The following is a 15,800-nucleotide window of genomic DNA, read 5'->3' as shown; positions in this document are numbered from 1 at the left end:
GCGCTATTGCTATCTGGACATCGACTGCCTATCCTGTAAATACAAAAATTCTTCCTAGAGATGAAGCCCGTGCTGCCATCTGTCAGTCACAACATTTACAACATTCCTTCCTCCCTCAAGAAAACAGTTAACCAACCGCTTTGGAGGATGTCTGACCCTTGAAGATCTTCGAACTGGTGCTGACAGTTTCACCTTTGCACATCGGTTGTCTTCGTTCTTCTTCAACCCACTCTCTGCATCTGCATGCTCTGTAGCTGAAGGAACACCGACAGAAGTCGTGTCGACACTATCTTCTTTACTGCCTGCTTGTTTTGTGACATCTGGTGATGGCATGGCTTCACCACGGTGTAGCTGGTAGCTGATCCGCGTGCCTGAAGAGAGAACCCGAAGGTGTTTCAAGACGCGCCATGGATCTATCCGTAGTACCAACAACAGTTCCTTTAATCCAACGTGGTCTTCTGCCGAAGTTCCTGGCCCACATCTCATCTCCAGGATGAAAACGTTTTGCAGGACTAGGATCATCTGGAACTGGAATATAGCTTTCCTCTGGTCGAATCAAGTCCAAACGAGATCTCAGCTGCTTTCCATACATAGTCCTCGCCGGAGCAACACTTGAAGAAGCAAGAGAAGTTCTGCGTAAGTCGAAGAGTACTCTTTCCAACCTTTCTTTGAAAGAACCAAACTTATTCTCTGCTAACCCAGCCTTGACAGTTCTTTCCGCTCGTTCAGCCAATCCATTTGAGTTTGGATGGTAGGGGGCTGTTCGAATATGTACAATACCACAACCATGTAAAAACAAAGAAAATTCTTCACTAGTGAATGACGGTCCGTTTCAGACACTATACTTTTTGGAAGCCCAAAACGAGAAAACAAGTTATGCAATACAGAAACAATAGCAGTTGAAGAAGCTGAGGGCACAGTAATCGCTTCTACCCACTTCGAAGCTGCGTCTATGACAAGGAGAAGTGTATGGCTTTCCACTGGACCAGCATGATCAATATATATCTTGTCCCATGGAACCGTGGTTACTGGCCAAGGAACATGCTCGGCAGGAGGCATGGATGCATTTTCTTGACATGACACACACGAGCGAACAAGAGACTATATCATTATCAATTCTCGGCCACCACACACTTGAACGTGACATAGCTTTGACCGCTGAAATTCCTTGGTGGCTACCATGAAGTTCATCCAAGATGAATTGCCTGAAGCGCAGAGGTATGAAAACTCTAGTTCCACGCAATATCACACCTCGGTCTACGGAGAGTTCATGTCGGCTGAGCCAAAATGGACGTAACTCTTCTCTGACAGTCTTTGGCCAGCCATGCTGGATGTATTTCTTGACTTCCACCAGAATAGGATTTTCATCTATTACAGCAGCAATTCGGTGAGAAGTTAACGGACTGTCATCAAACTGTCTCAATAGTAATACCACATCCGTTGGCACAGGTTCTTCATTACTCTTGATATCCAGAGGTAGACGGCTGAATGCATCTGCATGACCAAGTTGTGAACCTTTCTTGTACTGTATGCCCAAATGTTGTAGGCTCGGTAGCCTTACCCGAGTGGCCAGCGCAACGGCCGTAGGGAATACTGTTGTGTAATTTCATCAAATTTCTTCTTTCTGTTTTTGTGTTTTGGAACGCTATCATATTCGTGCCGTTGTGAATTTCTTTTTTTTTTCAAGAGGAGGGCACCCAGGATAGTCCCAACTCTTGTGTGTCTCCTGTTCTAATCTTGTGATCAGCCGGCTTCTGGATGTATTTTTAATTAATTGTTTGAGAAGTGTAGTGTTTCTGTGTATTCATTTTGGATTTATGCGGGAGCCGTAATTTGTAAGTACTTTGACATTCGACATTATATAACTTTTTAATTTGCGTGACAACCCTTCAATTGTTTGTGATGGAACTGTCGGCCGATCCTTATTGAACAGTTTTAAACTTTTGTGGATCAAATCGGTTCATAAATGTGAAAGTTATTAAGGTTCTACCAAAGCATACTCTCTGTGGCCACCTTAGTATTGATCAAGGCAGAAAACTTTGAACAATTAAATTTATTCCTTCTGCTTGAATTTTATAATTTTTAATGCATATATATGTTTTGGCCGAGTATTTAAAATGGTCATATGTCTGAGTCACGTTCGGTTCCCGAGATAATAGCTTGATTAGCTTAAAACTGCAAAACCAATTAGTGATAATGACATGTTTTCTAATGAACATTTGGTGAACTTGTTTACATAATATTTTCGCTGATTTTTTGTACTATTTTTTGATATATTTGTTTTGTTGCCGCCCTGGTTGTTTGTGCATATTTTCAACTGGTTTTTCTCATTGATTGTTTTAATTGTATTTTTGTCGCGCCATTTTGCTTCTCCAGACCTATAAAACAGAAAATATATATATATATGTAGGTGCATATATGTTGATGTTTCGATATACTTATCCTAATACTTAGAACAGGAAGTGATAGACTGGCATATTATATATACCTTCATATCTCGGAACTAAAAATAGTATAACGGTTTTTTGTGAACGTCTTTTGAGCTGTCAGATACAAAACCTCATAAATAGTGCGCTACATTTTCAGTACCTTTGTGTGTGCTTTCCCATCTGTCAAACTCAGAAGTCGTAAACAGTAAACGTCTTTCCAGCTGTCCAGATGTCCTTCCAGCTCCGTTATATACATACCCACCTGCGTCATACATGTGCTGTATATATTTTTATATTTATTTATTCAAGTGTGTATATATCGTGAATTTTTCCATTTAGTGTTGGAAGTTGATTGGTCTTACCTAATTCTATAGTGATTGAGTATTGATTGATTTTTGGGAGACTTGATTTCTATTTATAGCATATTTTCTCGGAAGGGGGGGGGGTAAATAAATAATAATAATAATATTGGAAGGTAAATATACTGCTAATTGTCATTGATTAGTTATGTGAAATTTGGTACCCTAATTGCTTCTACTACTTGTGAACTGCACAAATCATAACGTTTTGCCTCACGAATTCATAGACACCAAACTCGATATTGTTCGACCGTTTTTACTGGCAGTTGGAGCGCTAATTTGTTCACCTGATCAAAATTCAATCTTGTAACTTGTAACCTTGTTTATATATTCTATTGGTGTATCTTCTTGCACTTGAGTTTTGCGTGAAATCGCATAAATGTTTTCGTCTAAAATCCAAATTTTTATTGTTATTTTTAAAATAACAGTTGGCCGTTCTTGTGATATGCATTTGGAATTTCTGTGATTTTTCCTTAGGTATTTTTTGGCAACATTTTGCATCTTTTCACTTTTTGCTTTTTTGTATTTTTTTTACTATGATACATATATGGACATATTTTCCCTCGTGGTACATTTTACATTGTTGCACTAATTCGCTTAAGTTTGGAAATTTCTCTGCAACCTCTGACAATATACGATATTCAGTGCTAATTTGGTGTTTCTTGCAAATATTTCCATTGAACTTTTTCATGATGGATGACAATACTCCAAAGACGTCCTCGCGATTCCAGAAATTGGAGAACACAGTGCATCAAATGAAAACTCGACTAAAATATAGACTGAGAAACTACCTCAAGTCAAGGGTGCTTAATGACTCACTCAAGGTATTCAGCCGGGTTCATCAGAACTTAACAGAGGATGAGGATGACACAATATAGACATCACCAAATCATCTTTTGACTCCACCAAATCGAGTATGTTGGACAATTCAGACCCTTCGACTGATGCTGACATCAGTTTCACATCGATGAATCCACGACAAAAACTTCTTGTATCAACAGATGAGGTATGCAGGACGGATAAAATCAAGTCTCCTGAACTTGAGATTGGTCTACCAATATCAGAAGAACCAACCGTTAGCGCTGAGGATGGAGAAGCTGGTACATCAGAAGTCCAGGAGATCATCCATGACACGTTATCCCAACTCTCGGCTAAGACAACGGACACAACGACAGAGTTCCTGAAACAATGCAACATCCTTGAGGGAATTAAACAGGACGGAAGACCCAACAATATGGCCACGGAATCTTCAAACACCCTAGAATCAGTATCATCCAATATCTCTAGGTCCAAGTTCTTCTTGGTATCACCGATGGGCAATTCAACCCCCCTGACTACAATAATGGATTCCCAGGATAATGATGACTTGACCGCAAAAGACCAGAACACCATGGAAAATACTTTTACGAGACAAAATTTTGGAAACGCAGTTAATGAGTTTCTTTCACGTAATAGCAACATCTGCAGGCAATCTCAGGAGAAAGGAGCACCGAATCCTGTAGATTCACCAAATACTTCCTCGAAAAGAAACAAAAAAGGGCAGAAAAAGACGAGGAAATCAAAAAATAAGGTAGATAAATTCCTCGACATCCCGTACTCAACGACGAACAAAGAACATCTTGATGGCAATAGTACCAAAGGAGCAAAAACTACTCAACTGGATAAGAACAGCCAACTGGAAATAACAGGAATCCCTGGAGAGTTGAATCCTGCGGTTGTACCGGAAAAATTGATCCTTCCTGACGATGGTGCGTCAGCAACAATAGAAAGATCGTCAATCTCCAATGAACGATCAATTATTCGAAATGAAATCCTAGAAGAAAGTGTGAACTTAACTCCAATACAAAATAATTCCTGTAATGACAGCAATAAAAATTGTGGACATAACTGCTCTTCAAGCAGTCCCGCACTGGATGCACAAAGAGTTTTAAAGAATACAGAACAAATTGCATCAACATCCAAGAATACGAATATAATAGATATTTTCTCACCAAGGAAATTTATAAATGGTGTCTTCAACATCCAGGATATTTTCCAAGAGCTAACACAAATAATTAGATATTCCACAGGAGAGGGAAAAAATTTTAAATTCGGAATACCTACGCTCCAAAGAAAAAAGGCCGAAAAACTCCTGAAAATTATCAACATATGGGCAATCGGCACCCACAATGAGGAAGTAGAAGATAATAGTATATCGACACAGGATATTGCCGAAACTTCAGTTCAAGAAAGATCTCAACATAAAGACATTCAACTTTAACGAAATGGAAACAAAAAGAGTTTTCAAAAAACAGATAAATCCACTCAGACTGGAGAAGTAATAGAGCGGACCCTACAAGATATCCTGGAAGAACAAAGAATTTTCGAAGAACCTCTTCCTCAACGGTCTTTTCAACAGAGGAGTAATCGAACGGGAAATAATTCTGAAAAAAGTAAAAGAAGCAGCCAGAGTAACCGTCTCAAAGAAATTGTACATCCACAACTAAGGAACACCAATCAAGAATTCATAATCCCACCACCACATGAATTCTCATCCGAATCTGATCCTCTAACTGACTCGGACGAAGTTAATGCTGATCCCACGGGAGAAATTCAACAACGAGAAATTAATCAGGATAAACAGAGACCTTCTATTCAGGAAAAAATGTTCCATATGGCTGGATATGACCAAACCACCCACAACTATGAGGGGACCGCAACAGAAGAAGGTTGGAGAGTGGTCCAACGCAACAAGAAGAATAACAAATATTTTAACTGGAGACAACTTCAATCGCATCGAAAACAAAGGATGCAAATGGAGAATAATCAGCGATTAACAGACAGAAAATCCTATGCCCTCAAACAAACTGGAAAAAATTGGAAGAATAATTCAACACCGAGGGCTAGAACTTTTTTCCAACGGAAGAAGGAGCTGGTCGAATATAAAACTACACGTAGGAATGAACAACAGAATAAAAGCTCTTCCCCTCTAAGAAGGTGCACCTTCAATACTTCTTCAACAAGACCACAGTACCCGGCAGTAGGTTCAACTCAACATCGTAATTCAGGCAAAGTCAACACTGGAAATATTGAAATAATCTCAAATAAGATGAAAAAAGTGAGATTCTCAGATCCGCTGACCTCCTTTGCCGAAGTCGTCAGGAATGGTGAAATGGTGCAAGAGACATCCGGAAGGATCTTATCACAGAACTGGCATATTCATACTTGGTTCTTCTCTCCAACCAAGGGGAACAACAGAGTAATTTACGACGATCTTCTTTCACAAATACATTACTCTAATATTATCAAAGCTGACGCAAAGCAACATATCACGGCCAAACTTACAAGCAAGGGTATTTCAATCTCCGGGAAATCTTCAACCATCAGGTCTCAAGTTATCAAGGAAATACACAACAACTTCAAACTTAAATTCAACATCTTCATTGCTTAATTTCAATACCCGATACCCTGTTTTCTTTCATGGCACCAAATCTAAAACTTCTACAATTTAACAGTAATAGATGCAGGAACGCAATGGCGCTTCTCCCACTGAGAGCAACTAAACACTCGTGGGATATTTTGCTGCTTCAAGAACCTCTTTTCGGCAATGGAAGACTTCGTGAACTCCCAACCAGCTGGCCTCGGTGGATGTCAAAGAATAATAAAGCTGCAATTGTCATTGCCAATAAAAAAATAATTGGAGCAACATTCGCGATAATGACAAATTGCGTAGCCATCAGAATTTCTACCGACAGAGGTGAGATTATACTAGTCTCAGCCTATTCGTCTCCGTACTCGAAAATCGAATTAACCATTCAAGAACTTAACCTGATCTATAGCAAGGCCGGAGATCTCCCAGTTCTCATTTCTGCTGATATGAATGCACACCACAGCAGCTGGGGTTATAAAGACACAAACACTAGGGGCTGGATGCTCTTGGATTTTTCTAGAGCTAATCATTTAATTTTTCATAATGATGGCACAACAACTTATGACCACTATGGTGCTACTGGTGCCCCCGATGTGACGTTGTCTAACTGTGTTCCCCCATTGGACCATATAACCTGGAAGGCAAGAACAAGACGTCGCACATAGTCCTCATTGCTACATTGAGATCACCGTCCAAGATCATCCTGTTCTTTGCAGCACAATTAAATACTCCAACTCTAAAAGAAGAATACACAAATTCTTAAAAATGCTTGAAGATAATATGCAAGTTCACCTACAGGAAATAAAATCTATTTCCTCGGTCCAACAGCTTGAAGAACATACTAATAATCTTTTTGAATCTATAGAAAATAAAGGTCACACGTACCTGTTGGTCTCTAAGCAAAAGAAGAAGCACTACTTCGACGATTGGTGGACGAAGGAATTGGAGATGGCGAGGAGGAAATCCAGGGCAAGCAAACGAAAATATTTAGCTGCCAATACTACTAACAAGGAGACTTTGCGAGTTATCTTCCACCGTAACAGAGCCATATATTCTCGACTTATCCGTCAAACAAAGCGGAAATCGTGGAGGGAAATTTGTAGCGCAGCCACAGACCCATATGGCACTTTTTACAAAGCAACGGTTAAACAGTCGTCACTCTCACCCCAAATTTTCTTCCAGAAAAATATTGAAGGAAACATTTCAGTCAAGGAACAAGCCAAGCGCCAACTCGAAGAATTCTTCCCATCAAATTCTGATTCTTCTCCTGTACAGGTCTGCGCCGCGTCATCATCTCTATGCCCAGACAACAAAAAGATCAAATTTTCGGAATTGTGGCATATCGCCTCGCATCTAAATAAGAAAAAGGCCCCAGGAATTGATGCCATCAACAACGTGGTCATGCAAGCACTCCTGAAAAAATTTCCTGATGTCTTTCTTTCTCTCTTCAATAAATGCCTGGATCTCGGCCACTTTCCTCTTCATTTCAAAATAAGTAACGTCTTATTCTTTTTGAAAAAGGATAGAGACCCTACGAAAACCAAATCCTTCAGACCAATCCACCTTCTGTCCACTTTTGGAAAGCTGTTGGAGAAAGTCGTATGCCAAAGAGTCTCCTACTTTCTGGATAAACACGATGTTTTTAGCCCTTTACAGTATGGTTTTCGCCACGGGAAATCTGCTGAACATGCGCTACTGGCAATCACCAACGAAATACAGAGACAGAAAAAGAAAAAACATAATGTCATAATTATCACAATTGACATCCAGGGTGCATTCGACAACATCAATCACGATATTCTTGTTTCTAAATTAATGAACTTGCCAATCCCTTCAAATCTTGCTAGATTTCTTTTCAGCCTTCTACAAGAAAGGATGGTCCAAATGAACACTTCTCAAGGACCGGTTCGTCATAAGATGACAAGGGGATGTCCTCAGGGCTCTTGCTCAGGTCCCCTTCTTTGGAATCTGTTCATAAATGACATTCTTTCCATCTCCTGGCCTAATAATGTTCGGGTCCAGGCCTACGCTGACGACATCACAGTTATGGTCTCGGGACCGACAGTGGAAAGGACGGGTAACTTAGCATCCTCGATCCTCAACACAATAAATCATTGGCTTGGGGAACATAAGCTGGAGATGGCAATGGAGAAAACTAGATTCATGTGGATCTCCCCGAAACGACCTCCGTCCATTAGACTTGGCGAACAATTGATCAAGAGAAGTTCAAACATCAAGATTCTTGGAGTCGTTTTTGATGACAAATGTAATTGGTACGAACACATATCGGAAATCTCATTAAGGATCAATGCACTTCTCCCTCGATTCTGGTGCTCCACTGGCAAGAACTGGGGCATCAGTGTTGTTAGAATACGCAGAATATTATATTTAACTGTCGCACAGCGGATAATAGCATATGGTGCCACTGCATGGGGAGGTAAACTTACGGAGGAGCAAGGTAGAAGACTTGATTCCATCCAGAGAGGTTGCCTATTATATATTCTGAAAGCATACTCCACCTCACCCACAAATGCCTTACAGGTTCTAGCCGGCTTACCCCCACTGCGCTTGGTCATTGGTTTTGAAGCTAAAAAGGGTCTACTACTCAGAAACAAACAAAATATCGAGCTTCAGGATGGCACCAACATCAGTTCTTCCCAGCTCCAGACCAAGACAACAGGTTGGACTCATCACCCAGCGGATTATCCACAAGAAGAACAGATCTCCACTGCACCTGCAAAAATAGGGCAGGAGAATACCGACCTTAACATCTTCACGGACGGTTCAAAATCAGAAAACGGCGTGGCTGCAGCCTTCATCATACTTAAAGGAGGTATGGAAATCTACAAATGGTCATGTAAATTAAATGACTCAAATACTGTGTTCCAATCGGAGCTTTTTGCAATTCATATGGCCGTCCAAAAGGCTCTAGAATGTAAAAAACCAGTGAGTATATACACTGACTCTCTGTCATCCATATTTGCCATCAAAGACCCATTATCTCAACATCGTACGGCCCGACAAATCCGTGAAGTTCTATGTGACAATCCACATATTAAAATTGCTTGGGTGAAAGCCCATGAGGGCACATATGGTAATGAACGGGCCGATCAACTGGCCAAATCAGCGACGACCAGAGCTTCACCAGATTTCACGATATTTCTCCCCGTGTGATGGACAACCAACATTCTTCATGAAGAAATGATGACCAAATGGCAGCATCGATGGTCTAACGAGAGAAAGACTGGTCGCAAAATTTTCGCTCTGCTCCCCACCGTTAACTGCAAGCTTAGGAAATGGACTAGGGAAATGATCCTCTTCTTTTCCGAACACGGTCCATTTCCCGCCTACCTTGCCAGGTTCCACAAGAGAACAGAAAAGTGCAAATGCGGGGAGGAGGGCACATCGTACCATTACGCGACCACTTGCCCTTTGACCGCGAATCTACACATCCGGGTCCAGGCAAATGATGTTCAATCGTGGATGACTTCAGTGCTCAATACCTCTGGTCTCCACGATCAAATTAAAATGCTCATCAATCAACTTGAAAATAATCAAGACTCTTTCATCCATCCTAGACCAGTGACTGGTATTGTAGAGGGTCATGATGTAGGTGATTCTTGCTCAGACTCCGATTACGAACCATAAACTTTTCATTCTTTCATCGAACAACGAGGTTTCACATGAATTCCCATTGTCAACTCTTAGTGAAATTAGGACAATGATGTTCTTCAGATTTCCGTTGCCTTTTTTATACTTTTTCACATATTCATGTATCTTTGTAATCTTTTCTATGTATTTGCATTTACTCACATGTATCCATATATATATTTGTAAGCTCTACGATCTACTGTAGTGAACCATGAATTACCACAACGCTGGTTTTGCTCTGGAATGCATTTTGGACTGTGATGTTTTGTGAGACTATTTTGTGTCTAGTCTCTCGAATTCCCACTGCTCTGTAATCCTGGATATTCATCGGATGGACTGTGATGTTTCATGGGAATATTTTTCACCTTATCACTGTATATATATATATATTTTTTTTTTCTCTTCTGTCCCGCTCATTTAACAGAACTGCGATGTTTGTCACGTTCTTTCCTGACAATTTCCACTTGATGTTAAGCACTTGCTGTCATTTCTGTTCAGTGCTTCCATGTGCCATGTATGCATGTTTTCTTTCAGGTGGCAAAGAAGCTGAAGCGAGTGATTGGCAACCGAGATCCCAAGGGTCCATCTGCGGATGGATTGGTGGGGACGGAGTGCGGTGTTGGCATGGACGGGCGCGGGCTGCCGGAGGGGGACGGACGTTTGGTTCCGTTCTGTTGCTCCTTTGAGCGATGAGTGGCGGACGGGGGTGTTCCCTCGTGGACAGGGAGAGCCGAGTGCCTCGAAATGTTTTTGCTGGGTCGGAGATCTGGCGGGCGGTCCACCTGTACTCCTTCTTGACCATCGGAGGTTTCCGGGAGCTTCCCGGAGTGTGGCTGCTTGGGATGGAGTGGGATCCCGGCGGGACGGACCCGGTGGCTTGCGAGTCGGGGGATGTTCGGATGGCCCGGATGTCAGGAGAGTTCTTCCAGCATGGCCCAGCCGCAAGGTAATCCTCTTATATCCCGCAAGGGACAGAGCTGGGGCCATGTTTGGTGTTATGTATTTTGTATGAGTACGCCGACAAAATGAGTGCCCAGCGTTGGATACGTGCAGCTGCCACTGCAGGAACTGGCTTTGTTTCCGACAACAAACTGAGCAGGGGTCGATGATCTGTCACCAGTGTGAATTGCCGACCCAACAAATACTTTTTGAAGCGCATTACTCCGAAGACTAGAGCCAATGTTTCTCGCTCAATTTGACTATAGTTCTTTTCAGCCTTACACAAACAGGGGTGGTCTTAGAGCAGTGCGACCGGTGCAATTGCACCGGGCGCCAAATGCGAAGGGGCGCTGAATCACGTTACATATACATTACCAGAAAAATATCTTTAAGATACATATTTAAAAAATAACTATACAGTGGAACTTCGGTTAACGAGCTTAATTCGTTCCGCGAACGTGTTCGTTATACGAATCAAACTCCCCTATAGGAAATAATGGAAGCACTGATAATTCGTTCCACAATTATTCATTCACATAAAAATGACTAATAAGAACGGCATTTAATCAATAATACAATACAATAATAATAATCTAATACAATAAAATATATATAATGTAATAACGCCATAAACAAATATGCGATACGATAATGTATACAAATCAACTTATTCTAAACAACGAGAGAGAAGAGGACTATCTCGTGTTCGACGATTTACGGACTCACTGTTTGCATTCTTATTCTTTTTGTGTGATTTTAAAAAGAACGTATCCAATCACACTTGCTTTTTGCCTCCTTTTTAGGATTTCTCGGAGATGGGAAATTGCATTGTCGTTGGACAGATTTATTGCTTGCTTTACTGTGCTTCTACTTTATTGGTACTTTTCTACAGAATTTTGCAGATTCCCACATTTTACACATCTCTCTAATCACATTTCAAAAATGAGGGTTCTCACTTCTCTTTCCCTCAGAAAAAGATACCCTCAATATAAGCTCTTGCTGTTGCATGCAATGGAGGTCCATCATTTCGTCTATGGTCAACTCCTGGCCAAGCAGAATTTATATAAAAAACAAGCGCACATACGCGTGATTACAATGCAACGTCTAGTTTCGTATAGCAGTCACACAATTTTTCCAGTGAGGCACGCTGACCAGACATTGTAGGGAAGAATATTAGAAGCGAAAAATCATCAGCTTAGTTGTGAAAACGTGCCAATAAATAAATAAAGCGCAAAATTTTTGCTCGTAATGCGAATTATCACTCGTTAATCGAATCAATGAATGAATGAATGAACGCCAGAACTTTGCCACTGGACTTATCCCGTTGCCGAGATCTCTTCCAGCCCAGCTTCGTGGCAGAGTCTGGAACACCTTATTTAGTGTCAAAAAAAAACAAATAAAAAACATACAAACTTTTTTACAACATATTTTCCCCGGACAATTGGGTACTGTCGCGATTAACAAATTTTGTGGTGATTACAGACGGGATGGGATTAGAAGTTGGAGAAGTTTCGGGGTTTAGTTAAGATGAATGTACACATATTAGGATGGAGGTATGTTTTAAAAGCAATTGAGCGCCCCCCCCCCCCCATGCCATCTCATCTGTTATCTTACACTTGCCATATTATATACACAGGATACAAAAAGAAAGAGAAATGAGAATCTTATTGTGAAATAATATATATACATATATATATATCCATCGGAGCGACACCTTATTGGTGAGCAAGTGGGTTTGATAACTTGCGACTAGAAGCCAGCATCAGTTTTATTGGGTTGAGTTCACTTGCTCCGGTGGATTTAATGAAAATATACAGAAAAGAAGTATTGTGTGGGGGAATATACAACTTGTTGTAAATATTGTGACTGACAGATAGCAGCACGGGCTTCATCTCTAGGAATAATTTTTGTATTTACAGGATAGGCGGTCGATGTCCAGATAGCAATAGCGCTCGTTTATGTTGTATTACCGTCCATGTTTTTGTGTTCATTAAATGTAGTAATTAGCAGTTTCAAGTGATTATTCAACATTGGCGACGAGTCGGGATGTTTTTCTCCGTGTTGTAAGTTTTTTTTGCTCTCTCTCTCGTCCAGTGATTTCCCGAACTACTTAGGTTTTTCTTCTCATGATGAGTTTCGGCAACGTGACTAGTTTCGATCCGGCGCTGGAGTCATGAACTCAATATACAGAACGTTTACAGCAATTTTTCAGAGCGAACAATGTCAAAAACGATGATCGGAAACGCGCGATATTCCTGACAGTCATCGGTGCGTCGACGTACGGACTGTTTCGGAACTTAATTTCTCCGGATTCGCCGACATCGCAGACATTGAATGAACTGATTGAAGCATTGAATCAGCACTTCGATCCAGTACCATCCGAGATCGTCGAAAGATTCAAGTTCAATAGTAGCGTGAGACGAGCGGGTGAGTCGGTTTCCATTTACATTGCCGAATTACGACGTCTATCAGAATTTTGCGATTTTGGCACAACGTTGGACGTCATGCTCCGCGACCGTATCGTTTGCGGCATACAAGATGTGTCTATCCAGCGGAGGTTGCTGTCCGAGGTTAATTTAACGCTCGCTCGCGCAACGGAAATAGCAGTTTCGATGGAAGCTGTGGAGAGAGATGCGGTGCACTTGCGTAAACCAGCGATGGAAAATGTTCACAAAATTCAGGCGCGAAGGCCTCCCAAAAAGAAACCAGACAATGGATCCGAAGTTTCGTCATCGACTCGCGTAAAGAAACCACCGAGCGAAGCAACCAGAGTTTCGAAATCGAAACGTGTTTCACCGGAGAGCAAAAGCTATTATCGTTGTGGGGATCCACGACATTTGTCTAACGCCTGCCGGTTCAAAAATTCAACTTGCTTCGGTTGCAAGAAAATCGGGCATCTCGTGCGGGTATGTCGATCGAAAAATAATATCCCGGAAGTTAACAAGTTGCAAGCGGAGTCATCGAGAGAGGGACTGTGTTCTTCTACTGAGGTCATCGGAAATTACAGTTTGCTTCATCTCGATCCTGTGGGACAGGCGAAATTGGATCGGGTCTTTAGGTTCTATCGTCTTTTCTTGCACAGCCAGCTGGAAGTGTAACCCAAGTTTAAGTCAGTACCTAGCACATTGGAAATATTGCAGCGGAAACACAGTGACATGTTTTCTCCTGGACTGGGTCATATTAAGGGAGTGAAAGTTCACCTGAAGTACGTTCTGATGTTTCTCCTAAGTTTTTCAAAGCGAGACCAGTGCCAAACGCATTAAAAGAAAAAGTGGAAAAAGAACTGGGTCGTTTGGTTCAAATCGGCATCATAGAACCAGTGAAGTCAGCAGAGTGGGCTGCTCCAGTTGTTCCGGTGTTGAAAAAGGATGGTTCAATTCGATTGTGTGGAGATTTCAAAATCACAGTAAATACAGCCACAGACTTGGAACAGTATCCCTTGCCAAATATTGAAGATTTATTTGCTGAATTGTCGGGAGGTGAAAGTTTCTCAAAACTGGATTTACAAGATGCTTATTGCCAGCTGGAGTTGGATGAGGAATCCAGAAAACTAGTTGTAATCAATACCCATAAAGGCCACTTTCGCTACAATAGGTTGTCATTTGGAGTTGCTTCGGCACCTGCAATTTTTCAGCGTGAAATGGAGAAAATACTTCAAAACCAGGCTGGAGCATCTGTTTACCTGGATGATCTTTTGGTGACAGGCACTACAAGGGCAGAACATTTGTTGCATCTAGATCAAGTTCTGACCAGATTGAAAGACGCTGGAGCAAAGTTACATCCAGCAAAGTGTCAGTTTCTCCAATCATCTGTGGAGTATTTAGGCCATCGTGTGGATAAAGAAGGTTTGCATCCAGTTACATCTAAGATGTAGGCAATTGAAAAAGCTCCGTCTCCTAAAGATGTGAATGAGCTTAGATCCTTCCTTGGATTGATCACCTACTATTCCAAGTTCTTGCCAAACATGGCAACTAGGTTAGCACCGCTTTACAAGCTCTTACAGCGACAGCAATCATAGACGTGGACCAGCCTGGAGGAGAAGGCTTTCCAAAGTGCTAAAGGTGTGTTACAAAGTTCATCTGTTCTTGTGCACTTCGATGAGAATAAGCCAGTTATCTTAGCATGTGATGCTAGCCCTTATGGACTGGGTGCTGTGTTGTCTCATCAGACAAAAAAAGGAGAAAGGCCTATTGCTTTTGCTTCTAGATCTTTGTGTACAGGGCCGGTCTTACACCAAGTGGCGCCCGGTGCAAAAACAATAGTCAGCGCCCCCCCCCCCTTTTCGCGAATCGTGTCGGAGGAGGCTATTTTTGCTAGTCACTACTGTCCCGTAAAATACGGGACAGATTTATTCTGCCATATTATCAGCCTCTTGGTGTGGTGATCGTCCCCATCAACCCCCCCCCCCTCACCTCTTGGTTGGATATTAAGGGACGAAGAAGTCGGAAAAGCTTTCTTCCTAGAATGGGATTACTGCTATTCAACTCGTAAACAAGAATAAAAGCCCAACTTGTTTTATTTAATTAACAGATTTAAAAACATTAAAAAACATTAAAAAAGCAAAACGTCACACATATTTATGCAGGGTACTCATCACAAAGGATCTATCTTCTTCAAACTTATTTTAATTAAATTTTATGGTAAAATTCGTGTATAGTGCACGCATTATGTACGGGCTAAGCTGCTAATAAAAGTGGTTAAATTAAAGTGATATTTCCTTATGATTTTTCTTTCATATTTATAAAACTCATAAACTTCATTTGAAATTATCCCTTTCTAACCCAGTACTAACAGAAGGGCAGGTATACACCAGCTACAGCACCGGGCCCTGCAACTTAGGCAAGCCCCCTAACTATTCTAAGGCAACTTGGGTGGTGCCCCGAGCCGAGTGGGGAGGGCACTTGCAACTCCTCCTTTATCTGAGCATAACTATTTCAAGGAGACTTCAAGAAAAGACTGCTCCCGAGAAAGCACGCTACGGCCCTGGGAAAGGGGCAGAGCTGTCTTAAGAGC

General features: G+C 41.5%; 2 protein-coding genes across 2 annotated transcripts; one reads left to right on the top strand and one right to left on the bottom strand.

Annotated features, from left to right (window-relative positions):
• Positions 1–337: 337 nt before the first annotated feature.
• On the bottom strand, positions 338–2,704 carry LOC149074614 (uncharacterized). Its single transcript, XM_089247360.1, has 3 exons — positions 2,692–2,704; positions 1,135–1,593; positions 338–759 (listed from the first exon to the last, which is right to left on the bottom strand). Exons 1-3 carry the CDS (start codon positions 2,702–2,704, stop codon positions 338–340), a joined length of 894 nt encoding a protein of 297 aa, XP_089103486.1.
• A 7,355-nt stretch (positions 2,705–10,059) lies between these two features.
• On the top strand, positions 10,060–14,661 carry LOC149074613 (uncharacterized). Its single transcript, XM_089247359.1, has 3 exons — positions 10,060–10,115; positions 13,000–13,693; positions 14,017–14,661. Exons 1-3 carry the CDS (start codon positions 10,060–10,062, stop codon positions 14,659–14,661), a joined length of 1,395 nt encoding a protein of 464 aa, XP_089103485.1.
• Positions 14,662–15,800: the final 1,139 nt, after the last annotated feature.

The sequence above is a fragment of the Pholcus phalangioides genome, unplaced genomic scaffold, assembly GCF_987345545.1.
Source record: "Pholcus phalangioides strain wild (caught in Gottingen) unplaced genomic scaffold, Ppha-v1.0 ptg000017l_1, whole genome shotgun sequence".
Taxonomy (NCBI): Eukaryota; Metazoa; Arthropoda; class Arachnida; order Araneae; family Pholcidae; genus Pholcus; species Pholcus phalangioides.
This window is presented reverse-complemented; position numbering and strand designations above follow the sequence as displayed.

Coding starts and splice junctions, on each gene's coding strand:
- LOC149074613 (XM_089247359.1), top strand. CDS start 10,060: ATGAATTACCACAACGCTGGTTTTGCTCTGGAATGCATTTTGGACTGT. Junction 10,116..12,999: donor ATTTTGGACTGTGATGTTTT/GTGAGACTATTT, acceptor GCAATTTTTCAG/AGCGAACAATGTCAAAAACG. Junction 13,694..14,016: donor AAATCGGGCATCTCGTGCGG/GTATGTCGATCG, acceptor GTTTCTCCTAAG/TTTTTCAAAGCGAGACCAGT.
- LOC149074614 (XM_089247360.1), bottom strand. Junction 760..1,134: donor CAAAGCTATGTCACGTTCAA/GTGTGTGGTGGC, acceptor ATATTCGAACAG/CCCCCTACCATCCAAACTCA.